At 37.2% G+C, this 26,864-nt stretch overlaps 1 protein-coding gene across 2 annotated transcripts in view; it reads left to right on the plus strand.

Moving 5' to 3' along the window:
• The window catches only part of GABRG3 (gamma-aminobutyric acid type A receptor subunit gamma3), a 1,437,912-nt gene that overhangs the window by 1,265,787 nt on the left and 145,261 nt on the right, over nucleotides 1–26,864 (plus strand). For both annotated transcript variants that reach the window (XM_053707720.1, XM_053707721.1), the window contains exon 6: nucleotides 8,285–8,422. In XM_053707720.1, the coding sequence (XP_053563695.1) occupies nucleotides 8,285–8,422 (138 nt within the window). The remainder of the gene's footprint in view (nucleotides 1–8,284; nucleotides 8,423–26,864) is intronic.

A 26,864-nucleotide genomic window follows, 5' to 3' on the forward strand; every position in this document is an offset into this window, starting at 1 on the left:
TATATATATAAATATATGTACAGGTGTATATATAATGCTATATATATTTATATATATATATATATATATATATATATATATATATATATACACATATATAAAATACCTATATAAATATATATATATATAAATATATGTACAGGTGTATATATAATGTTATATATATATATATATATATATATATATATATATATATATATATATATATACCCATACACATATTTAGACATGTGTATATAGTCCTTTCCATTCAAATTCCTTGTCATATACCATTTAACTTTTAACCTTGAAATCATTTTTTATTAATATTTACATTAATATTTTTTTATCAGGTAATGCATATATTTAAGTGTAAAACTTTATTTTAATTTATTTATGATGTATTTGGTGCACATATTTTTAACTCTTACTCTTTGCACTGACTCAACTTGTACAAACGCTTATTTTGTTTGTGCTTGAGCAAACACGTAATATGCACACCACTTGTAATCTGGCCCTTTATCAGCTATTGCTTAGGGGTATAGCATAAACAACTTCAGTTATTTACACCCCTGGCTTAAATCACATTTTCTTTTCTTTTTCAAACTGATACTTTAATTGTCCGTTTTTACTAGGGTCAAGGGTTTGTACGCTATTGTGTGAATTCTATTTGATTATATATTTTAGTCTAATAATCCCTAAAACAATTAATATCCCTTCAAAAGAACACCACATCCCTATGGTAACATTTCCAGTTTACTATTAACTGCTTATTGTCACAACATCAAACAATAAACTAACTCTCCGCCATTAATTTAACATCTTCAACCTCCAATGGCTAAAAAGCTAAACTATTAAAGTCCTAACTGCCACTACCGTCTGTCCAAAATATAAAACTGTCTGTCCACAATTAACCCGCTATTTGACACATCACTAATGATAAAACACCCTTTTCTAATAGCCCTAACCTCCAGCACACCCAACAGTAAAAAAAAGAAAAATGTCCACTAGTAACACATTAACCAATATAACTTCAATAAAATAAACACAGCTATCACCCCGTAAACTGCCAGACATTGGGGGCTTGTCCAGGCAGCGACTCCAGTAGGTCGCATTTCCAGGAGCTGCTGAGGGGAACACAGTAATCTGCCAGTTACTTATATGATCTCACAGCAAACCTGACTACAACTGATCTCTACAGATGCTCCTTGGGGAGTAGATTATGCACATGACAACATTTTGCTGAATTGATGATCCCAGCACTAAGGACCGGACTGCTGAGGCCTAAGGTTGTGGCCATATTTAAAACCTCGGCACCCCAGGTCGCTAAGTATTATTAACCTTTAGGCAAAATGTCTACAGAAGGATATACTCTGCTACTACTTCTGCTATGCAATCCTTCTATACTACCCTTAGATGATTGCATGGCCAAACTAGAAAAAAAAGTTAATAAGAACCTTTGAGAGGATCCTAAACAACCATTAACCTATCACCACTAAAGCAGAATATCCGGCACACAGAGCTCAGATATTGGAGACACTGCAGGGGCCAACAAAGTTGAACACTCAGAGTGCATGATCTACATGGTGTACAAAATACCTTGTAACAAATCCTCATTTACTGGACTTGAAGTTTTCAGTCTGTGCATTGCAAAGTCTTGTTACTGACAACGGAATTAAGCTACTATCCCCAGCCTCCCCCATCCAAGGCTTTGGATTAGGACTTACCAATTACAAAAATGTCTTCACAAGTTATCATGGAGAGGCTCAAAAGATTCCAAATTGAGAAAAAAATATCTACATGGAGCTTTGCAAAAAAAAAACCTCTGCTAACCTCAGAGATACAACATACAGTATGTTATATGTTTTTTTTTACTATGCCTACAGTTGACAAAGAAGGAGCAGGGTGAGCAATATACATACTGTGTAATGTATCTCTGCCTCTTATCAAGCAGGCAGATTTCAACGTTTGCCCACATTATCTATCACACGATGAAACGTTTATGAAACCCTAACTAACACATTTACACTTCTGCTTTTATATAATCCTAGTATGAGACTGAGATTGGTTAAACTTTTCTCCTGCTGAACTTCATATTTTCTTAATGAATTGTTTCCTGTGTTAATTTGTTCTATAGTGAGATTATCTTTTAAGTTTACTTACAGATCACATCATTTTCTCTGAATGACATCTGATATCATTAAGTTGTTAGACCATTTCTATATTTGTCAAAATACGTCATAAAATTTCTCTACACTAGTAAACTTGCAGTCTCATCAATATGTAAGATCTAAAGGAAAAGGTTTACTCTCTGTTCACATTCCAAAAAAACACCCTGCTATAAACCCTTAGGGGTCTATTTAATGCTGTCAGCATTTATTGATGTGCGGCGGACATGGTTCGCTATTGCGGATTATGTCCATCCGCACATTAATAAATAGACCCCCTTAAACCACCAGACTCCCATCACTATTTTTTTTCTCTTAAACACCTAACCTCCCCACCACAAGACACCCCCATCTAATCAGACATCTATACTAACACCCCATTACAACCCCACCATTGAAACCCATAACCTAATCTGATTACTACACTAAAACACACACTCCAAAACCAACCTAAATTCACCACTAACATAATAGCTGCTATGTAAGCTGACCCCTAACTTAAGACTCCCTTAATTGTCCTAGGACCTAAGTTATTAATAAACAGTTACAAAAAAGTTGCTATTAAAAATACAATTGTTAAAAATGTACTTTAAAACCAAAGAAAGGTTACTTTAAGAAAATAAAACACTACATTAAAAAGTCCCTATATGGAAATAAATACCCTGTTCTACTTTCCGTCCAAAGTCTTCTGTCCGGCATTCAAAATCTTTTGATTGTTTGTGCTTTTGCTAAACGTTGTGCAAGCACAAACTGGTTTGTTTGCTCTAGAATGATGTATAAAGTTCGAAAACTATTGGAAAGTATAAACCATTATTCAACTAATTTTTGAGCAAAAATAAAAAATAATATGTAATCTGCACAAACGCTATTAACACTCCTTACTGTTTGAATTTTTGCCCTCAAATTATATTTAACACTGAAATTATTTATTTTGAAGGGATAGTAAACATCAAAAATGTTATTGTTTATAAAGATAGATAAACCCTTTATTTACCGTTCCCCAGTTTTGCATAACCAACACTGTTATAGAAATATAATTTTTACCTCAGTAAGTACCTTGTATCTAAGCTTCTGCAGACTGCCCCTTATCTCAGATCTTTTGACAGACTTGTATTTCAGGCAATTAGTGCTATCTCTTAAATAACTCCACGTGCATGAGCACAATGTCATTAATAGGAAACACATGAACTAACGCCCTCTAGCTGTAAAAAAAATGGTCAAATGCATTCTGATAAGAGGCAGCCTTCAAGGCCTTAAAAATTAGCATATGAGCCTACCTAGGTTTAGTTTTGAACTAAGAATACAAAGAGAACAAAGCAAATTTGATGATAAAAGTAAATTATAAAATTGCTTAAAATTGCATGCCCTATCTGAATCATGACATTTTAGGATTTTACTATCCACTTAAGACTGTATGTGTGTGTGTGTATATCAAAGTAGAAAAGTGATTATAGTAGGAACTTAAAGAGGGTTTTTATGTTTATCATCTGTAATACAAAGAAAAAAATGGTCCTGTTTGAATAAAAGTCCCAGTATAAGGAACAACCAAATGTCAAATGCCTTTATACTAAAGCAAAAAAAAGTTTCCTCTTGGGAAGTGCTTTGCTGCATTTGGGAATTTAAAATGAGATTCAAAATGTTGTGTTATTAGAGTTACTGATATAGACAGATAGATAGATGATAGATATGCTATGCCATTATATATTAAAGGGACAGTCTAGTCAAAATTTAACTTTCATTATTCAGATAGGACTTGTAATTTAATCAACTTACCAATTTACTTTCTATCTATCTATCTATCTATCTATCTATCTATCTATTGGATTCTTATAAAGTGCGGCTATTCACCAGTGAGGGTCTCAAGGCGCTAAGGGGAGCTGATCTGGTGCGAAGACGCTAACGGTTGCCGTTCAGTTGAAGAGCCAGGTCTTGAGGTCCTTTCTGAACTTAGTTAGATCTGCAGCTTGTCTGAGGTGTATAGGCATTGTGTTCCAAGTTTTGGCTGCCAGGTGCGAGAAGGATCTGCCTCCAGCCATGGTTTTTCTAAATTGGGGGATGATCGCGAGGGCTTGGTCTCCTGACCGTAGTTGTCTGGTGGGGGTGTAGAAGGTGATGCGGTGGTTTAAGTATTCAGGGCTGATGTTGTGGATGGCTTTGAACGTGTGGGTGAGGAGCATGAAGGTGATTCTTTTGTTAATGGGTGTTTTGTGGTGGGGGATTGGCGGGGAATGTTGAGGATGAGTCTTGCTGAGGCGTTCTGGACATGCTGGAGTCTCTTTTGAAGCTTGATGGTGCATCGAGCATAGAGTGAGTTGCCGTAGTCCAGTCTGCTGCTAACGAGTGTGTGGGTAACCATCTTCTGGGTGGGATCCATTTGAAGATCTTTTGCAGCAGGTGGAGTATGTGGAAGCAGGTGGCGGAGAAGGTGTTGATTTGTCGGTTCATGGAGAGTGATGAGTCAAGGATGAGGCCTATATTTCGTGCATGGTCGGTAGGGGTTGGAGGGTGTCTGAGAGCTGTGGGCCACCAGGAGTTATCCTAGGTGAATGTGGTGGATCCGAGGAGGAGGACTTCGGATTTGTCAGCCTTTAATTTGAGGCAGTTGTTACTCATCCAGGTGCCGACTGCTGTCAGCCCTTCTTGGACGTTTCTCTTGGCGGTGGTGGGGTCTTTGGTGAGTGATATGATTCGCTGGGTGGCATAGGAGACGATGTTGAAGTTGTGATGTCAGGTGGTGGAGGCGAAAGGGTCCATGTAGATGTTGAAGAGAGTGGGGCTCAACAAGGAGCCTTGGAGTACCATGCAGCTAATTTCTGTGGGCTTGGATGTGAAAGATGGGAGTATGACTTTCTGGGTTCTGCCGGTGAGGAAGGAGGTGATCTATTCCAGTGCTTTGCCATGGATGCCGTCATCTAGAAGTCTGATGCGGAGGGTGCTGTGGGAGATAGTGTTAAACACTGCTGTGAGGTCTAGGAGGATGAGGGCAGCGTTCTCTCCTCGGTTGAGCAGGGTGCGGATGTCGTCTGTGGCAGCGAGAAAGGCGGTTTTGGTGCTGTGGTTGCTCCTGCAACCGGAGTGGGAGGGGTCCAGGATGTGGTTGGTCTCTGTGTTCAATAAGTTGTGAGTTGATAACCTTCTCTATGACTTTGGCAGTAAAAGGGAGCAGCGAGATGGTGCGGTAGTTTTTAGAATTCTTGGGATCTGCCGAGTGCTTCTTCAGCAGGGATTTTACCTCAGTGTGCTTCCATTTTTCCAGGAAGCTGTCGGTCTCGATGGAGCAATTGATGGTGCAGTGGAGTTCAGGATCGATGGGGTCGCCTTCTTTGTTGAATATGTGGTGTGGGCATGGGTCCGAGGGTGCTCCAGAGTGGATTAATCTCATGATTTTGTGGGTGCTTTGTGTGGTGAGGGGGTTCCAGCAGTTCCGAGGGGAGTGGGTGGTGGTGTGTTTGGGAGAGGGGGTCGATGGAGGTGGGTGTTGAGGCGGTGGTGGAATGGTTCTGATGTGAGAAGCTGTTGTAGATGTCAACAATCTTGCGGTGGAAGTATTTGGCGAGGTTTATGCAGAGGTCCTAGGAGGGATGTCATTGTTGTTGCTGTTATGTTTTGAGAATTCCTTGATGACAGTGAGCAGCTCCTTGCTGTTGTGGGCGTTGGTGTTGATTCTGTCTTGGATGGCTGTCTTTTTGGTGGTTTTGATGAGGTGGTGGTGGGTGGTGATGGCTTTTTTGTATGCTGCTTTGTCTGTTGTGGACTTGCTGTATCTCCAGGTCCTTTCCAATCATCTGCAGTGGCATTTGTAGTCCTGGAGGACCGGGGTGAACCAGCTGGCCTTCTTGGTGGATTGGTGGCTGGACGTTGACTTGAGGGGGCTAGGGTGTTGGCGCAGTTTGTGACCCAGTGGTGGAGGTTGCGGGCAGAGGAGTTGGCGTCAGTGGAGGTGGTTGGGGGGACTTGTTCAGGGCCGAATGTAGTTGGTATTCAGTGATGTTGTTCCAGTTATGCAGGGGGGGATGGTGCTGTTGGAGGTGCTTTTATCATCAAATCTGCTTTGTTCTCTTGGTATTCTTAGTTGAAACTAAACCTAGGTAGGCTCATATGCTAATTTTTAGCGCAAGACAATACTAAATGCAAGTCAATAGATAGAAAACAGTCACAGTCATGTGATCAGGGGGCTGGAAGAAGGTTCTTAGATACAAGGTAATTACAGAGGTAAAAAGTATATTAATATAACTGTGTTGGTTATGCAAAACTGTGGAATAGGTAATAAAGGGATTATGTATCTTTTAAAACAATAAAAATTCTATTGTAGACTGTACCTTTAAACATAATTTTGGGAAAATATTAAATGTTAGACTATTGTTTAAATAGTAATGAAATTAGTTTTATTTGTTTTTTTTTCATAGTATATTATGTGTCTACATTTAAAATAAGTAATTTGAGGTACTTTAGAATTAACTGAAATGTGTTTATATATGCGCTATATGCCCTAATGATCCTCCCTAACGATTTATTTATGCTTAAAGCTGGGACATAAATTTAATTTAAACCACTTATTTAGATACAATTTTAGAAGGTGTATTCTGCTGCCCACTCGCTATGACGCTGGGCAGATGAGGTTCCAAGAGCAAACCTTGTTTGTTTGGCATTTCATAAATGGGGGCCATAGTGTGAAAAAAAGAGTGTATGGCACATAAGCATTATAAAATAATGAAATCCAGACCAATCAGTCAGTTAGCAAAAGGCAGGGTAGCTGTTGGAATCAGACGGATATATATATATATATATATATATATATATATAAAAACAGGTAATATTTTTGCAGTGATAAAATGGTAACAATATCTTTAAGTTATTCTATTAATATCAGTTGGTATAACATTTTGCACTCCAAATCACTAAAGAAAAATATTTGAAATAAACAGATTTAATATGGTTCCTACTCACCTTTTGTTATGTTGTAAAGTATCAAATCGCTGGACTCATATATTTAAGGTATTACAGCAATTCATAAGAATTATGCAACAGTTTTACAGCTTTATGTTTAAAAGCTAATTTGTGATAGTGCACGTTCTGACATTAATTCAGGATGGAGGGATGTTAGTAATATTGTTACATACTATTCAGAGAAGATAAAGGGTTCTATTTTAGGTTTTATAGAGAAAAGGATTTTAACTGGATTATATCTTAAGATATGGAAGCAGGAGGGAGTCATTGGACATGTTGCAAGTGTGGGGTTAAAGGGAAATAGAGCAATAGAGAACATTTGGTTTATTATTTGATTTATAAAAATAAAAAAAACTCATTTTATATTTCCACTAGAATATTTTCCTGCAGTAGCAAGTTATCAGAATTCTATATCCAAGTTTTCAACAAAGAAAATAAATGTAATATGTAGGGGATTATTAAAGTGATTCAGTTATGACAAAGATCATTTAAATCAGGTGTGTTCAGACTTTTCAATGAACAATCATTTAAAATGTTTCCACTTAAAGGGATGACTTTTTATTTTTATACAAATTAACTCTAAAATACAAGTTCTTTATCTAAATATTTGCTACACATGCGGTATTTAACTGTACAGTCAATTATTTCAGCAGCTTCTTCAGGCAAATATAGCTAACAAACGCTGGACCCTTAACTGATTGCTCATATGTGAGCATATGACTGACAGGGGCCACAGAGTAATATATCTGATTGAACATATGATATCGGATAAAGCTGACAATGACTTTATGGCCATGGATCTGATATGAGGTCCGATTTAGACATCTAACTGAAGTGAGCTGCAGGCAATGTAGTATATATATATATATATATATATATATATATAGATAGATAGATAGATAGAGAGAGAGAGAGAGAGAGAGAGAGGGAGAGAGAGAGAGAAGAAATGTGAGCCAGAATGCTTTATAAAAATGGAAAAAGAAAGAGAATGGGGAAATGCCAGATAAATACTGACTTTGACTTAAGGATCACATTGTGTCACCTAGACAGTAGGATGGCCAAGCATTAGATCTTTAGAACATGCAAATATGAAATCCATTGACTTGGTTCTGTAAATAGCTTTCAGTATGATACTAAATGCCCACAGATTAGTTTCTCAGTATTATTAATCTTAATCTTTTCTTTAACAGATGGTTACCCAAAGGAGGAAATGATTTACAGATGGAGAAAACATTCAGTGGATGCTTCAAATCAGAAATCGTGGCGACTTTATCAATTTGACTTTATGGGCCTCAGGAACACCAGTAGTGTTATTCAAACAACTGCAGGTATGAGGATAGCATCTATAGAACATGAATGGTGGCTTTGTATTATACAATGTTTTAATACACTGGCTGATGCAGTCATCTTATGGAAAGTACTTTCACTTTCATTATCATCATTATTATTATTGCTATTATCATCAGACTAACTCTAAATTATTATTATGCCTTGTAACATTATTAACTCTATCTCCTGTGCATGGATTCGTTTTCAATAAATGTGCCTATGGGTAGCATTCATTTCTTTGAAGTTTGCAATGTTGTCTAAAGCAGCAACATTTTAGAGTTTTTGTATAAAGTATAACTGTACTATACTGAATAATTTAAATTATTATGAAATATGTAACATTGTAATGAGGTCATATCTTTAATTTGATGCGTTTTTTAGAAATAGTAAACATTTGCAGCAAAATCATAATCCAGTAACAAAAAAGGAGTCAGTATTAAAAAGATATGACAGCTATATATATATATATATTATTTTTTATTTATTTTTTGTATACAAGTATATACACTACTGGCCATACATTTCAGAACACCTCATTTTTTTTTAGTTTAATGTCTCTACACAATTTTATGAAATGAAAGCATAGAACCCACTATTTGCAGATATACTAGCCAAACATACTAGGGGCATTCTTTCTACAATAAAAATTAAATAAAATATTTTTTTGGAAAGTTCTTCCCAACACTGTTGCAGAAGTTCTTACAAAGGTATTGCACTTGTAGTTAGCTTTGCTTTCTCCCTTCTGTTCGATTGATTACAAACCAGCTCTATGTGGCTTACCAACTTATTATTTTCTTTAAACATAGTAGACTTTGCCTGCAGGTATGTTTGTGTCATTATCCTGCTGTAGGATGGACCCCTAACCAACTAGATGTAAACCAGAAGGAATTGCATGCTGCTGAAAAATGCTGTGGAAGCAGTAGCAGTTCTATGGGGGAGCTGTGTGCCTCCAAATGCACTTGTAGCACCCTATTGGGCTGTGAAGGGCAGTACATTCTCTGCCAAGCATCTTCATATATTATGTTCATCACTTTTGTTAGCCCTCCTAAAATAATTAAGTTCTAGAACCGCCACTGTGTGATAGTCTTTTTTGGTTCATTTGCCACTCACTTTGTGGTAAATTGCTGAATTTGGATTAAGCAAACGAGCCCTAGACTATCACCTTCATCCTCCTTATTTGACATTTGATGTTACACAGTGAGAAACTATATTTTCACATACTGGATGCTATAAAAGAAACCTTTACGTGGACCAAATATTTTAACTTTTGATTAATCTGTCTTAAGACATTCTTACAGTCTTCAGTAGTTCACGGTGGCACTTCATTGGCACAAACACCTCTCTTTATTATTTCACCTCTTAAACCTGTATCTTGAAATTTTCTCTTCAAGTTGAAATTGATACTTACTTGGACCAGTGTTAAGCTGTGCTTGAAGCTGTTTTCTTGTAAGCTGTCCATCACACAAGCTATCAGAAACTTGTCTTCTGACTCTCTTGTCTTTGGGTCTGATAGTCATATCCTTGTCAGAGTTTACCTCAGCTTCCAAGCGCGCTTTCTGTGCAATTTCTCTAAAAGAAGGACATATATTTTTAAGGGTTATACTGGTCAGCATTCATTATTTTGTTTCATTTTGGTAACCTAAACTTGTTACTTTAACCACTGGCAGCTAATAGTTTACCTTTTGTAACATTTTACGTTATTCAGTGGTCTTTTTACTGGTAGTGTAAATATCAGTGTTATTTCTCAATATTGTAGGGTATAGTCATTCACATTACCCATTGCTTAATAAAATCTAACCAGAAATCTATTTATTCTGCTCTCAGACATACAGCTCTATTTATAACCTAACCACAATATATTCATTCATTCTTTCATTCATTCTTTCATTCAGTCTTTCTTGTATGTATTTGTTTATTCATGCGACCACCAACTCATTATTATATTCCTAACCAAAATCTGATCAGTAACCCTTGCCATTATCAACCTTTACTGTGAACATGATTTAAAGGGACAGTCAAGTCCAAAAAAAACTTTCATGATTCAGATAGGGCATGCAAATTTAAACAACTTTCCAAATGACTTTTATCATTAAATTTGCTTTGTTCCCTTGGTGGTATTTTTGAAAAGCTAAGCCTAGCTAGGCTCAAACTGATTTCTAAACTGTTGAAAACCGCCCCTTAGCTCAGAGCATTTTGAATTTTTTTTACATTTAGACAGTACTAGTTCATGTGTGTCATATAGATAACACTGTGCTCACTCCCGTGGAGTTATTTAGGCATCTGCACTGATTGACTAAACTGCATGTCTGTCAAAAGCACTGAGATAAGGGGGCAGTCTGCAGAGGCTTAGATACAAGGTAATCACAGAGGTAAAACGTGTATTAATATAACAGTGTTGGTTATGCAAAACTGGGGAATGGGTAATAAAGGGATTATCTATCTTTTTAAACAATAACAATTCTGGTGTATACTGTCCCTTTAACATTAATCTTTACTAGGACCACTCCCACAACTAGCCTTATCCCCAAAAACCCAGCAATGAGTAAATAAACATTACAGAGAAATTAAACTTATTTTTTACTAATTAATTGTTTAGCATTCTGTTGAAAAAAACTGCATACAAGATAAATGTTTTAAAAAATTATTTCTAAGAGTAAATGTATTAGCTAATTAGCATTATTCTGAATTCTAGGATATACTTTTTCAAAAGCCTTGTTTCTCCTTCATCACTGTGTAGAATGTTGTAGGATCAGATTAGTTGAGTCTGCAGGATGTATGCCAGCTTCTCGGTAATCAGAGGGGAAATCACAATATTTTAGGTTAATTAAAGTAAAAGCTGGCATAGTAAATAACATGTTTTGCTATAATTAATCATTTTATATAAAATAACATTTAGGTTATATTGTCCTATTGTGGTCACGATCTAATCTAAAACAGGGTATTTTAAAATGTATAAAAATAACAGATGTTACTGTCATAAATATTATGTTGATGTGAAGGCTTGTCTCTGTCAACCAATAAAGCTCTGGGGAATTTCCTAATGCAACAAGGAATCTGTGAGCAAAAAAAAAAAAAAATCATGTTAGTTTAAGTTTAAACAGCTTTACTTTTTACAATGCAAAAAAATGACATGATTAGAGACATAGGAGCCGGTTTTCGAAAGTGCAAGTGGACATGATACAATAAAGCGTATCATGTCCGCCGCACATCGATAAATGCAGACAGCATATGCTGTCCTCATTTATCATTGTACAAACAGTTCTTGTGAACTGCTTGTGCAATGCCGGCCCCTGCAGATTTGCGGCCGCTAGCAGGGGGTGTCAATCAGCTCGATCGTATAGGATCGGGCGGATTAATGTCTGCCGCCTCAGAGCAGGCGGACAAGTTATGGAGTAGCGGTCTTTAGACCACTGATTCATAACTGCTGTTTTCAGTGAGCCTGAAGGCTCGCGCGGAAACAGGGGCATCAAGCTTGATAATTCCGCACCAGTGAAGCAACATTCTCTATTTATAAAAGCTTTCCATGACCTCCTACACTATTAACACTATCTGTAGCAATCCACCATAATTTACCTTAAGCACAATCACCTCCTACAATTTGACCCTTACTTAGACAAACTCCAACTACATTAGCCCTTACTGTAGTTAACTGCCAAAGGTAACCCTATGATATTTAACACTGCAATTATCTATATTCACAACTGCCAAATTTAACCCTATGATACTGAATTATGCTTTTATCCATGATCACAACTACCTCTCATTCACCACTATTAACTCTAACTGCAACCCCATGTTAAGAGATTTAATCCCATAATTCCATAATGCACCACCCCACTTTGGAACCCCAATTACCAATAATAGACCTATCGACTTAAATGGATCCTTACTGCAAACTACCATCTGAATGAAAGGGTGTCCCGTACCAAAGACATTAAACACCTCACTAGCAGAAGGTCAACCATAAACACACAAAAAATTGTGTTACAACTTTTGTTATGAAAATAAGGAATGCACAGGCAGCAACAGCTTGCATAAACCGGATACAGAATTGTGGCACAAGAACTAGAACCCTTTCATCAATTCCTACAGAAAGAAAAGTTTGCGATGTGGGTGTGTGGTGATTTAGTGTATCTTAGTAGTTTGCAATGTTGGAGTGTGGCAGTTAAGGAGTTCATAGTGTAGCAGGTCAGTTTGCTATGTGGGTTTGTGCTAGTTTAGGGGTTATTAGTGTACTGGAGTTGTTTGCAATGTTTGGGTGTGGCAGTTTAGGGGTTAATAATGAAGTGGGTACTTTGTGGGGGCTTTGTGGTGGTTTAGGGGTTATTAAAGCAGGTGACTTATTGCAATTTGGGTTAGCGGGTGATGCTGTCTGCATTTAACATTGCACAAGCATTTCTGGTTAAAAGGCTTGTGCAATGCAGCCCCTGCACATTTGTGGCCAATCGGTCGCTAGCAGGGGGTGTCAATCATCCCGATCGTATCTGATCAGAATGATTGCATTCCGCCACCTACTTCTTAAATTCTGTTTCTGGCGAGCCAGAAGGCTTGCGTTTAATAAGCAGCATCCGCTGCTTGATATATATACCCTATGAGTGAGTACATTAATGCGATTTAGACTTCACTTGGCAGAGGATTTTTGCATGCATCGGGTTCTATTTGCATGCAAACCTTTAACTTGTAATATGAGTGCATCCTGACACTCGCAAAAATCCTCCGTCTAGCAAAGTTAACATTTGAGCGGGAGCAATAAATAGAGCTCAAATCGTAATCTTGCCCTCTTTAGGCTTCTGGATGTAAAGGAGAGGCACTTACATTATAATATAAGGTCTAAAAAATTAAATTATTTTACAAGATTTCTCTACATGCCACATGTTTGATTTTAAGGCCCTAATAAAAACACTTTTGATGGGCAAATTGCTGCATTTGGGGATGTGTCACAAAGGAGGTCTTTTGGAATCATATCCAGGGATTATTTAGTAATGGATACTGAAGGGTGCTGGCAGTCTAGGTGTTATTTATCATAGGGGTTAATGCTCTGCTAGCTAATAACATACAGGTAGATTACAAGTTGTGCATTCATGTTTTAATGCTGAAAAATGGCAATTTCAGCGTTAAAACAACAACGCAGCCATTACAAGTCTTGTCGGTATAGCTGTATCGCAAGCCTTTTAGCCTGTAACGCAACGTCAGTCACGCACTCAAAAAAATGTTGTTTTTTCATGGGACTTCCATAGCGCGGTCATTATGAGTTTTGTGGTGAGACTAAAAAGCTTACGTTACAACCTATAACGACAAGATTCGTACCACCATCTGAGAGCAGTAGTTATGAGTTTTACGCAACAAAACTGTTACATAAAACTCTTAACTAAAGTGTTACAAAGTACACTAACACCCATAAACTACCTATTAACCCCTAAACCGAGGCCCTCCCACATTGCAAACACTATTTTAAAGTTATTAACCCCTATTGCCGCTCTCCGAAATCGCCAAAACAAATAAAATGTATTAACCCCTAGTCCGCAGCTACCCGACATTGTCGCCACTATACTAAAGTTATTAACCCCCTTTCCCCCGCACCCCAACATTGCCCACACTATAATAAAGATATTAAGCCCTATTCCGCCACTCCCCGACATCGCCGCCACTAAATAAAGATATTAATCCCTAAACCCCTGGCCTCCCACATCACTACCACTAAATAAACCTATCATCCCCTAAACCACCAGCCCCCCACATCGCAACAACCTAAATTAAACTATTAAGCCCTAAACCTAACCGTAACACTAAACCTAACCCTAATCGTAACCCTAACCCTAAACCTAATACCCCCTAACTTTAACATAATTTAAATAGAGCTAAATTAAAGTTACATTTATTAACTAAATTATACAAAGCTAGCTACAATATAACTAATAGTTATATTGTAGCTAGCTTAGGTTTTATTTTTATTTCACATGTAAGTTTGTATTTATTTTAACTAGGTAGACTAGTTAGTAAATAGTTATTAACTATTTACTAACTACCTAGTTAAAATAAATACAAACTTACCTGTGAAATTAAACCTACTGCCTTACACTAAAACCTAACATTACAAACATAAATCCCAAAATAAAAGAAACCTAATCTATAATAAACTACCAATAGCCCTTAAAAGGACCTTTTGTAGGGCATTGCCCTAAAGAAATCAGCTCTTTTTCTAAACAAAAATACAAAGACCCACTAACATTACAACCCCCCCCCAAACCCACAAAATAAAAAAAAATATATGTCTAAAAAACCTAATCTACCCATTGCCCTGATAAAGGCATTTGTATGGGCATTGCCCTTAAAAGGCATTCAGCTCTTTTTACTGCCCTTAAAAGGGCATTCAGCTCTTTTAAGGGCAATCTAAAAAAAAAAAAACACCCAAAAAACCTTACAAAAACCTCTTTAGGTACTCATAGTTGCTGAAGTCTTGCTTGAACGATCTTCATCCCGGCGGCTCCATCTTCGTCCATCAAGGGACCGGCATCTTCTTCATCCCTGTGGAGGCAGAGCGGTCGATGCGCGGAGGTGAAGGTCCAGGTAGAAGTCCATTGATACGACATAGAGGTCCTCTTCATGCGATCGTCCACCTCACACTGAGGATTGAAATGCAAGGTACTCCTTTTATACTTTGGGTACCATTGCATTCCTATTGGATGAAAAATTTGAATCAGCCATTAGAATGAGAGCTTCTTATATCCTATTGGCTGATTTGAACAGCCAATAGGATTTTAGCAGCCCTAATTCCTATTGACTGATTTAAAATTTTCAGCCAATAGGAATGCAATGGTACCCACAGTATAAAAGGGGTACCTTGCATTTCAATTCTCAGTGTGCGGCAGACGATCACATGAAGAGGACCGCCATGTTGGAAAGATGGACTTTCACCTGGACCTCCGCCTTGGACCTCCACCTTGGACCTCGCCTAGAACTACGCCTCCGCGCATCCACCGCTCTGCCTCTGCAGGGATGAAGAAGATGCTGGTCCTGCAATGGATGAAGATGGAGCTGCCTGGATGAAGATGGAGCTGACAGAATGAAGAACATTGAAGCGGGACTTCAGCAACTGTGAGTACTTAAAGAGGGGTTAGTGTTAGTTTATTTAAGGTTGTTTGGGGTGGGGTTTTTTTAGATGAGGGTTTGGGCAGTTCTTAAGAGCTGAATGCCCTTTTAAGGGCAGGAAAAAGAGCTGTATGCGTTTTCAGGGCAATGGGTAGATAAGGTTTTACTTTATTTGTATTTTGTGGGTTTGGGGGGTGGGGGTTTGTATACTGTTAGGGGGTGTATGTTTTTCTTTTGTAGAAAAGAGCTGATTTCTTTAGGGCAATATCCTACAAAAGTCCCTTTTAAGGGCCCTTGGTAGCTTATTATAAATTAGGGGGGGTTTGGAGTGTTTTTTTTTTTTTAAACAGGGTATTAGAATAGGAATATTTTTTATTGTTTTGGATAATTTCGTTTGTTATTATTGTAATGGTAGGTTTTTTTATTTGTTGTAATGTTAGTGTTTTTTAGTTTGTAATGTTAGGTTTTAGTGTAAGGCAGCTTAGGTTTTATTTCACAGGTAAGTTTGTATTTATTTTAACTAGGTAGTTAGAAAATTGTTAATAACTATTTACTAACTAGTCTAACTAGTTAAAATAAATACAAACTTACCTGTGAAATCAAAATTAAACCTAAGCTAGCTACAATATAACTATTAGTTATATTGTAGCTATCTTAGGTTTTATTTCACAGGTAAGTATGTATTTAGTTTTAAATAGGTATTATTTAGTTAATAAGGGTAACTTTAATTTAGCTCAATTTTAATAATGTTAAAGTTAGGGGGTATTAGGTTTAGGGTTAGGTTTAGGGTTACGGTTAGGGTTAGGTTTAGGGTTAGGTTTAGGTTAATAGTTTAATTTAGGTTTTTGCGATGTGGGGGGCTGGCGGTTTAGGGGTTAATAGTTTTATTTAGTGGTAGTGAGGTGGGAGGCCAGAGATTTAGGGGTTAATAACTTTATTTAGTGGCGGCGATGTCGGGGAGTGGTGGAATAGGGGTTAATATATTTATTATAGTGTGGGCAATGTTTTTTCTAATATGCTCTCCCCATTGATGTCTATGGGGAAAGCGTGCATGAGTATGTCAAAGTAGCGCTTGTATTTTGTGTGGTATGGAACCCAACGCAACCATATCACACACACAAGCCAACTTTGCTAAAACTTGTTATGGCAGCGCTATGGAGGGTGAAATAATGCCCATTAAATACCCTCTATAGCGCAAAACTTGTAATCTAGGTGTTAATGAGATATCACATGGAACTTTTAGAATATGTATACTGTTATAATACCAGGAGAAAGATTCACCATCCCTATTTCCTGGCTGCTAGTCGGCATCAGGTATAAATATAAAGTTTTGAAATGTGGACCAAGACAGGGAAGGCAAAAACAGGATAGCCAGGTCAAAGCCAGCAGAGGCAGAGAAGAACCAAACAAAAGACAAGAGTAATCAGGAACTGGCAGGGTCAAACTATTCGGGAAAAATGGAAGCAAAATCAGCAGACAAAGGAGAAGAGTCAAAGTTCTGGCAAGAACATCAGTAACTAAGAGGTAAAATACACAAGAAAGCATACTCAAAGAAAACTTTATACAAGAAGCAGTTACACAGAACAATGCCCTTAAAATTGGGATCTCAGGTAAACAGGTGCTGAAAGCAGATTCAGGCTAAGGTTAGAAGCACTAATAAAAGTAAAAACTAAGTTAGAGAAAGACCCAGCCTGATGGCATCAACAGGTCTAATGAACACTACTGATCAAACACAGACTGCCCTATAGATAGCACTAAAGATCCTGTACCTGACCGCTCTTTAGACTGCTCCATGGTTGGCTGTATGACCGCACTATGGAATGCACTAAATACAGTACAGCAAGTGGCAACAACATGAGACAAGGTAACATATATGTGTGAGGATGTGTTTGTTTACAGATAGATCCTTTTCAACAGTGCAAAGTTAAAAAAAAATGTTTTTACTGGTGGTGGCTCTCAATGGGAAGTGGTTTAGTACATTACAAAATGGATGTCATTTTTGTGTAATAAAATGCAATCAACAGATTATCATATCTTGTGGGGTGCAAGGTCCCTATATATGACTGGCGTTTAGTTAGTTGTTATCTATGTTCGTAGACACTGTTATGCCTCTACTTCTTTGTTCTTTACTTAGTTATGATTTTTATTATTTTTTGGCACTGGGCACCATACCCATAAATATTATTTCTCCACCTCTGGAATCCACATTATTTTATGTATTAGGAGACAAGCCTGATATTTCATGCAAGTAATTGTATTATGCTGCAAACTGTATATTTCTTTCATATGTCCCCACTCTTATCAACAAACAGCTAATGAATTTGAACACCATGTGACTTAGGGTAATTCTTTAATAGGATCTCTGGTTCTATTTTTCTATATAGGCTATACCTAGCCGGCTATTAGTTTATTCACAAATCTGAATCTAGTACTTATCTTTTATCTTGTATTAGGAGACAGGCATGATATTTACTGATTGTACTATTACCACACTGTTAAATATATCTCACAGAAGCTGTCCAGTGAATCTTTAATGGGATCCAAGTCCTTATGTCCTCATCTAGACTATGTTAAATCATTTTGTATCCTATATATACACACACCTAGAATATTGACTGGAGTATGGCTATGGGGTTAATGTGGCTACACAGTTCTCCTGCATAACAAATAGAAGTCTATGCCCAAGTGCAACAATTTAGATTAGTTTAGCTAGTTTAGTAGGAATATTTAGTAATTATGCCAGCTGTATAGGTATATACAGTATATAGATATCTTATGTTCACAAACTGACACCTAGATTACAAGTTTTGTCGGTAAGGCTGTGCGGTGCTAATGAGCAGTTTTCCATCACCGCTCACCTACAGACAACGCTGGTATTACCGGGTTTTAGAAACCCGACCGTAGCTGCAAAAAAGTGAGTGTAGAGCAAAATTTAGTTCCGCATCTCACCTCAATCCCAGCGCTGCTTACGTTAGTGGTTAGCTGGTAAAACGTGCTCGTGCACGATTTCCCCATAGGGATCAATGGGGAGGGCCGGCTAAAAAAAAAACTAACACCTGCAAAAAAGCAGCGTAAAAGCTCCTAACGCAGCCCCATTGATTCCTATGGGGAAATAAAATGTATGTCTACACCTAACACCCTAACATGAACCCCAAGTCTAAACACCCCTAATCTTACACTTATTAACCCCTAATCCGCCGCCCCTGATATCGCCGATACCTACATTATATTATTAACCCCAATCTGCCGCTCCGGACACCGCCACCAGCTACATTATATTTATGAACCCCTAATCTGCTGCCCCCAACATCGCCGACACCTACATTATATTTATTAACCCCTAATCTGCCATCCCCAATGTTGCCACAACCTAACTACATTTATTAACCCCTAATCTGCCGCCCACAACGTCGCTGCCACTATATTAAAGTTATTAACCCATAAATTTAAGTCTAACCCTAACCCCCATAACTTAAATATAATTTAAATAAATCTAAATAAATATAACTATCATTTACTAAATTATTCCTATTTAAAACTAAATACTTACCTATAAAATAAACCCTAAGATAGCTACAATATAACTAATAGTTACATTGTAGCTATTTTAGGGATTTTTTTTATTTTACAGACAACTTTGTATTTATTTTAACTAGGAACAATAGTTATTAAATAGTTATTAACTATTTAATAGCTACCTAGTTAAAATAAATACAAATTTACCTGTAAAATAAAACCTAACCTACGTTACAATTACACCTAACACTACACTATAATTAAATTAATTACCTAAACTAACTACAATTAAATATAATTGAAAAAAATTATCTAAAGTACAAAGAACCCCCCCCCCCACTAAATTACAGAAAATAATAAAATAATTGCAAGTTTTTTAAACTAATTACACCTAATCTAATCCCCTAATAAAATCAAAAGCCCCCCAAAATAATAAAAAGCCCTAACCTATACTAAATTACAAATAGCCCTTAAAAGGGCCTTTTGTGGGGCATTGCCCCAAAGTAATCAGCTCTTTTACCTGTAAAAAAAGTACAATACCCCCCAACATTAAAACCCACCACCCACACACCCAACATTACTCTAAAACCCACTCAATCCCCCCTTAATAAAACCTAACACTAACCCCTTGAAGATCACCCTACCTTGAGAAGTCTTCACCCAGCCAGGCCGAAGTCCTCAACGAAGCCGGGCAAAGTGGTCCTCCAGATGGGCAGAAGTCTTCATCGAAGCTGGCCAGAACAGGTCCTCCAGACGGGCAGAAGTCTTCATCCAGGCGGCATCTTCTATCTTCATCCATCCGGCGTGAAGTGGGTCCATCTTCAAGACATCTGACGTGGAGCATCCTCTTCCAATGAAGTCCAACTGAAGAATGAAGGTTCCTTTACATGACGTCATCCAAGATGGCGTCCCTTGAATTCTGATTGGCTGATAGAATTCTATCAGCCTATCGGAATTAAGGTAGAAAAAATCCTATTGGCTGATCCAATTTTTTTTAAATTAATTCTATCAGCCAATCGGAATTCAAGGGACGCCATCTTGGATGACGTCATTTAAAGGAACCTTCATTCTTCAGTTGTACTTCGTTGGAAGAGGATGCTCCACGTCGGATGTCTTGAAGATGGACCCAGCTCAATGCCGGATGGATGAAGATAGAAGATGCCACCTGGATGAAGACCTCTGCCCATCTGGAGGACCTCTTCTGGCCGGCTTCGATGAAGACTTCTGCTAGTCTAGAGGACCACTTCGCCCAGCTTCGTTGAGGACTTCGGCCCGGCTGGGTGAAGACTTCTCATGATAGGGTGATCTTCAAGGGGTTAGTGTTAGGTTTTATTAAGGGGGTATTGGGTGGGTTTTAGAGTAGGGTTGGGAGTGTGGGTGGTGGGTTTTAATGTTGGGGGGGTATTGTATATTTTTTCAATTATATTTAATTGTAGTTAGTTTAGGTAATTAATTTAATTATAGTGTAGTGTTAGGTATAATTGTAACGTAGGTTAGGTTTTATTTTACAGGTAAATTTGTATTTATTTTAACTAGGTAGCTATTAAATAGTTAATAACTATTTAATATCTATTGTACCTAGTTAAAATAAATACAAAGTTGCCTGTAAAATAAAAAAAAATCCCTAAGATATCTACAATGTAACTATTAGTTATATTGTAGCTATTTTAGGCCTAGATTTGGAGTTTTGTCGGTAACGACCCGCGTAGCTAACGCTGGCTTTTTTCTGGCCGCACCATAAAAATAACTCTGGTATTGAGAGTCCACAAAAAGGCTGTGTTAGGCTCCAAAAAAGGAGCGTAGAGCATTTTTAACGCAGCTTCAACTCTCGATACCAGAGTTGCTTACGCAAGCGGCCAGCCTCAAAAACGTGCTCGTGCACGATTCCCCCATAGGAAACAATGGGGCTGTTTGAGCTGAAAAAAAACCTAACACCTGCAAAAAAGCCGCGTTCAGCTCTTGACGCAGCCCCATTGTTTGCTATGGGGAAACACTTCCTACGTCTGCACCTAACACCCTAACATGTACCCCGAGTCTAAACACCCCTAACCTTACATTATCCTTATGTACCCCTAATCCGCTACTTACATTATCCTTATGTACCCCTAATCTGCTGCCCCTAACACCGCCGACCCCTATATTATATTTATTAACCCCTAATCTGCCCCCCACAACGTCGCCTCCACCTAACTACACTTATTAACCCCTAATCTGCCGAGCGGACCTGAGCGCTACTATAATAAAGTTATTAACCCCTAATCCGCCTCACTAACCCTATAATAAATAGTATTAACCCCTAATCGAGGCGACGTTGTGGGGGGCAGATTAGGGGTTAATAAATATAATATAGGGGTCGGCGGTGTTAGGGGCAGCAGATTAAGGGGTACATAGCTATAATGTAGGTGGCGGCGCTTTGCGGTCGGCAGATTAGGGGTTAATTATTGTAGGTAGCTGGCGGCAACGTTGTGGGGGGCAGATTAGGGGTTAATAAATATAATACAGGGGTCGGCGGTGTTAGGGGCAGCAGATTAGGGGTACATAAGTATAACGTAGGTGGCGGTCGGCAGATTAGGGGTTAAAAAAATGTAATCGAGTGGCGGCGATGTGGGGGGGCCTCAGTTTAGGGGTACATAGGTAGTTTATGGGTGTTAGTGTACTTTAGAGTACAGTAGTTAAGAGCTTTATGAACCGGCGTTAGCCCAGAAAGCTCTTAACTACTGACTTTTTTCCTGCGGCTGGAGTTTTGTCGTTAGATGTCTAACGCTCACTTCAGCCACGACTCTAAATACCGGAGTTAGAAAGATCCCATTGAAAAGATAGGATATGCAATTTACGTAAGGGGATCTGCGGTATGGAAAAGTCGCGGCTGAAAAGTGAGCGTTAGACCCTATTTTGAGTGACTCCAAATACCGGAGTTAGCCTAAAACCAGCGTTAGGAGCCTCTAACGCTGGTTTTCACGGCTAACGCCAAACTCCAAATCTAGGCCTTAGTGTTTATTTTATAGGTAAGTATTTAGTTTTAAATAGGAATAATTTAGTGAATGATAGTAATTTTATTTAGATTTATTTAAATTATATTTAAGTTAGGGGGTGTTGGGGTTAGGGTTAGACTTAGATTTAGGGGTTAATACATTAAATATAGTTGCAGCGACGTTAGGGACGGCAGATTACTGGTTAATAAAATGTAACTAGTGTTTGCGATGCGGGAGGGAGGCGGTTTAGGGGTTAATATATATTTTATAGTGGCGGCGATGTCCAGTTGGGCAGATTAGGGGTTAAATATATTATTTTAGTGTTTACGATGTGGGGGGCCTCAGTTTAGGGGTTAATAGGTAGTTTATGGGTGTTAGTGTACTTTTTAGCACTTTAGTTAAGAGTTTTATACTACGGCGTTAGTCCATAAAACACTTAACTACTGACTTTTAAATGTGGTACCAGTCTTGACAGGAGAGGCTGTACCGCTCACGTTTTTGCAGACTCGTAATTACCGGCGTTATGCAAGTCCCATTGAAAATATAGGATACGCAATGGATTTGCGGTATTTCCGAGTCTGGCCAAAAATGTGAGCGGTACAACTGTACCTGCAAGACTCATAATACCAGCGTTAGGAAAAAAGAAGCGTTGGGACCTCTCAACGCTGCTTTTTAAGGCTAACGCAAGATTCGTAATCTAGGTGTGAGTTTGCTCAGTTTCTTGTATTACAAACAATTCTCACTTTCATGGGGTTAGTCAGTTTAATCTGTTAGTTTCCTATACTGAAAAAGATGAGAAATACAGGTGATGTTTTCAACTATAATTAGTTTATATTACAGCCTACCTTCTAATTAATCCCTATAAGATTTAACTAGTGCATTCACACATCACCTTGATGCAATTGTATTGATGTCGGTTTTTATTTTGTTTTAGTTTATAGATGTTTTAGTTGTATTAGTTGATAAAATAATAAAATCCCAACATTAAGGTGCATATGCATACATCCTAGATGGTACTTTAATCAATAGAAGATTCTTGCAGTACCCATTATAATTGTGAATATTACATTCCAATATACATGACAATTTCTGCTGCTACATTTTTTCTACTGCTTCATCAATTCTGTAATTCCTTATCACACCCTGTGTGGTTTATCACTGATATATATATATTTTTTTTACTACTGTACCTTGTGTTGGTTATAAATAAAGCAAAAAAAAAAAATGCAATCAACAATATCCACTGTTTAAAACATATATTTTTGTTATATTGTTCTTAGCTTACATTTTATGTTTATTTAATTTGATCTTTATATTTGAATCTTCTGTTAATCTAAGCTTTCTTTCATCTGATCATTCAATCTTTTTTGGCATTTTATATATTTCATAAGTTATTGCTTTCATTTTTGTGGTCTATTAGTTCTTTAGTCTTACATATTTTGTATCCACTGTCCATTTCTTTTTAGGAAAATGAGTAATTTAGCTTGCCATATGACAACCGACATCCAATTACATTTTATGATGGCAGATAATAATGTAAATCTTTTGCACTGATCATGACTTTTGCAAAAAGAATGGAGCAAGCAGCTGAACAGTCACTGTCTACTATCATATACTAAATCATAGTGACATAATGAATGAAATAGGACACTTCTGAGCATGCCATTATATTAAGTAAAATAGCATTTGTAGCTATTCCAGTGTGAAAAGAACAATGCAAAATTCTAGTGAGTGAACACAGTTACTGAAAATGTTAGCCCTATAGCATACAAAGAAGCTTTATTGTTAATAGACATAAAGGTATAATAAATAGTATAAACTTTATATGATCATTTATTAAAACCAACAGACAGAAAGTCCACAAGTATTTCAGCTGCTTTGAAATTTGACTGGAAATGCTGAAAAGTTGATGAAAATAAATGTATTAGGTTATTAAAACACATCTTTCTCTATCTCTCAAAATTGACAAATAATTTAGCGAAGCTACAGCAAAAAAATGATATTGCGAGCTTGGCATGCAGATAGATTTTATTGTAAATTATGATTTCTTTGTGACAAAAATGAGCCGTGGTTTCTAATAAAGACAAGTTTAGCAGCAATTTGGCATCAGTGCCTTTTGCCAGTTGTAGTTCCAGATATTGATGTGATAGCCTGAAGGGCAGTAGTTTTTCTTGTAATCGTTAGTTCCCTCTAACTTAGGGGGCTAGAGTAATGCACAATAGAGAAGAATCAATAAATACTCTGCACCCTCCTTCCAACATAACCTTGCGTGTTATTTGTGTTGGAGGAAGAGTGCTAAATATTTAATTTTTATATATGTCAATGAGCTCTAAAACTTTACTACAATTGATAATGACCACAGTGAAGCATGATCTATTATGTTGGTGTACGCACAAACATATACATTTGGACAAGAAGACTTGTCTATGCATGTCTGGGCATGTTCAAACCTGCAAATGTAGGTACACAGCTTGTCAGTGTGTTAGCTGCATTCTTGTCAGTTAGATAAGCTGAAGTGTGTTAGTTTCAAGTGATGTGGGAATAGATTGTATCCAAATATGGAAATACAGTGTTTACTTGGGTGTTTTACAAATATACAGTGTCATAAATAGAGTTATGGTGCTGTTTCCCCTATGATAAAAGCAGTAAGGGACTTCAGCTCAGAAACAACAAGGAGTTACTGTGTACAAGGGTAAGATGTGCTGTTATAGTTCTTAATAGAAAACACATTTGTATTGAAATATCATCACTTATTTGGTAATAGTTGTATTCCCTTGAAATATCACAACAAACCTATTACAAACGAACTATATGAAATTTGATAAGTGCAAATATCAAAGGAAAATAACTATCCTCTAAAACTTGTCCCTGGTAAGTCACTGTGAACCACCTACTACAAAAAAGAATGTTTGTGATTGAAAAAGAAACATGTATGGAGCATAGACAGAGCTATGTATTACCCAAAGATTCTCGTCAGAAGGTTGAATCAGCTTGCACTGCACTTGGAGTATTCACTGCATCTAAAATTAGGACGATAAGTGCAGATAAAAGACAAAGGCCTAGATTACGAGTTGTGCGTTAGGGTTAAAAAGCAGCGTTAAGAGGTCCTTTTTTTTTTTTTTTTTTTGAAAGAAGTTTATTGATATTCTATATCAGATACAGACAAAAGAAAAGAACAGTAAATTGTTTCAACAAAGCAAATCCAACAAGATATCATACATATTTATCTGCATACGTATTACATTAATTCCATCAATTCAGATTCTATCATATAGTGTATTTATCTTGATATAGTATCAAGGTTTACCATCCAAAATAAATTAGTAGTCCCATCTCACCTTTCCACTTTTAACTAACAACCAACAAAGCACAGGAGAAAAGAGCAGGAAAAAAAAACAAATAAACAATCAAACTCACTTTTAACCACAGGAGTAAATAATTACTCTTCTCAAAATTTCTATATGGCGTACATAATATTCAACTTAACTCTTATCCAGTTGGGTATACTCCCCCCACAACACAAACAAATAAAAACAAAACAAAAACAAAACAAAACAAAACACAAAAAAAAAAAAAAAAAAGAGGTGGGTATTCCCCCCCCCCCCCTCCCTCCCCATATAGATCAACTATCCTACTCAAATAGCCATTATCCTCTAAGTCTACAATTTTCTATGTACTCTGTGTTTTCAAAGTTTTTAATTATTCGTTTCTGTTCTTCTAAGTCTTGGGTTTTAACCCACCTTCCCCATTTATCAAAGAAGCGGGTGATATTAGTTTCAATATGAAACAAGGTATCTTGAAGTTCTATCAGAAATTGATGATGAATATTTTCCCTTATCATCGTTAGAGTTGGGGGTTTGACATTCTTCCACCCTTTTAATATAAGATTCCTTGCTATTAAAATTACTAATGTTATAAATTTTCTAATCATTAAGTGTTCTTTCTTATAGTGGAAAAAAATAACCTGATCTGCTTGTAAAGTAATTTGGGTCTCGTATATCTTGCCTAACCAGTAGTTTACTTTCCCCCATAGTCTTTGTATTCTTGGACATAACCAGAAGCTATGTAATAAATTTGTACTTTGTTGTCTACATTTTATACATAGTACCCCCTCTCCAGTGCCACCCCACTTAGCAATTTTCTCGGGTGTGATATATACCATCCACATTATCTTAATATGTTGCTCCCGCATAGGGATAGCTAGCGATGCCTCTTCTACCCTTTCTACACTTTTCAGTATTATTTGTGTGCTGAGGTTCTTAAAAAATACATCTCTCCATTTTGCGACCCCTAGCTCTATGTACTGTTTATGATTTCTATTATTTATTAGATTGTAAAGGAGTGAGATAGAATATTTACCCTGTTTGATTAGATTAATAACCGGGATTAATGCTGTAAGCTCCCAGTTGTTCCCTTGTAGTCGAATTAATTTCAAACAGTAGTGTCTGACTTGTAAGAAAGAGAAGAAATGTCTATCTGCCAGAAGGTATCTATTCCTAATTACTTCAAACTCTTCAACCTGCACTACCTCTTGATTAGTTTTAACTAGTTGAATAAGTTTAGATAGCCCCTTCTCTCTCCAGCATGCAAAGATTACGGAAAGGAGACCCTGTTTAAACCCTGGGTTTCCCTCAATAGACAAAAATTTAGTTGCAAAGGGCTTTAAGCCTAAAAATTTACATGTCCTATGCCATGCCACTATATTGTCTTTGAAGAAGTCTATTTTTTTAACATACTCTGGGAGATTTTTAATTTCTAAGTGAAGAACATTTTTTAAGCATAGAGGTTTTATTAAACCGTTTTCTATGTCTAGAAGGGAGAAATGATTACTCTCCAAGAGCCAGTCTAAGGCAATCTTCGTAAC

This window comes from Bombina bombina, chromosome 3 (genome assembly GCF_027579735.1).
Source record: "Bombina bombina isolate aBomBom1 chromosome 3, aBomBom1.pri, whole genome shotgun sequence".
NCBI classification, from domain to species: Eukaryota; Metazoa; Chordata; class Amphibia; order Anura; family Bombinatoridae; genus Bombina; species Bombina bombina.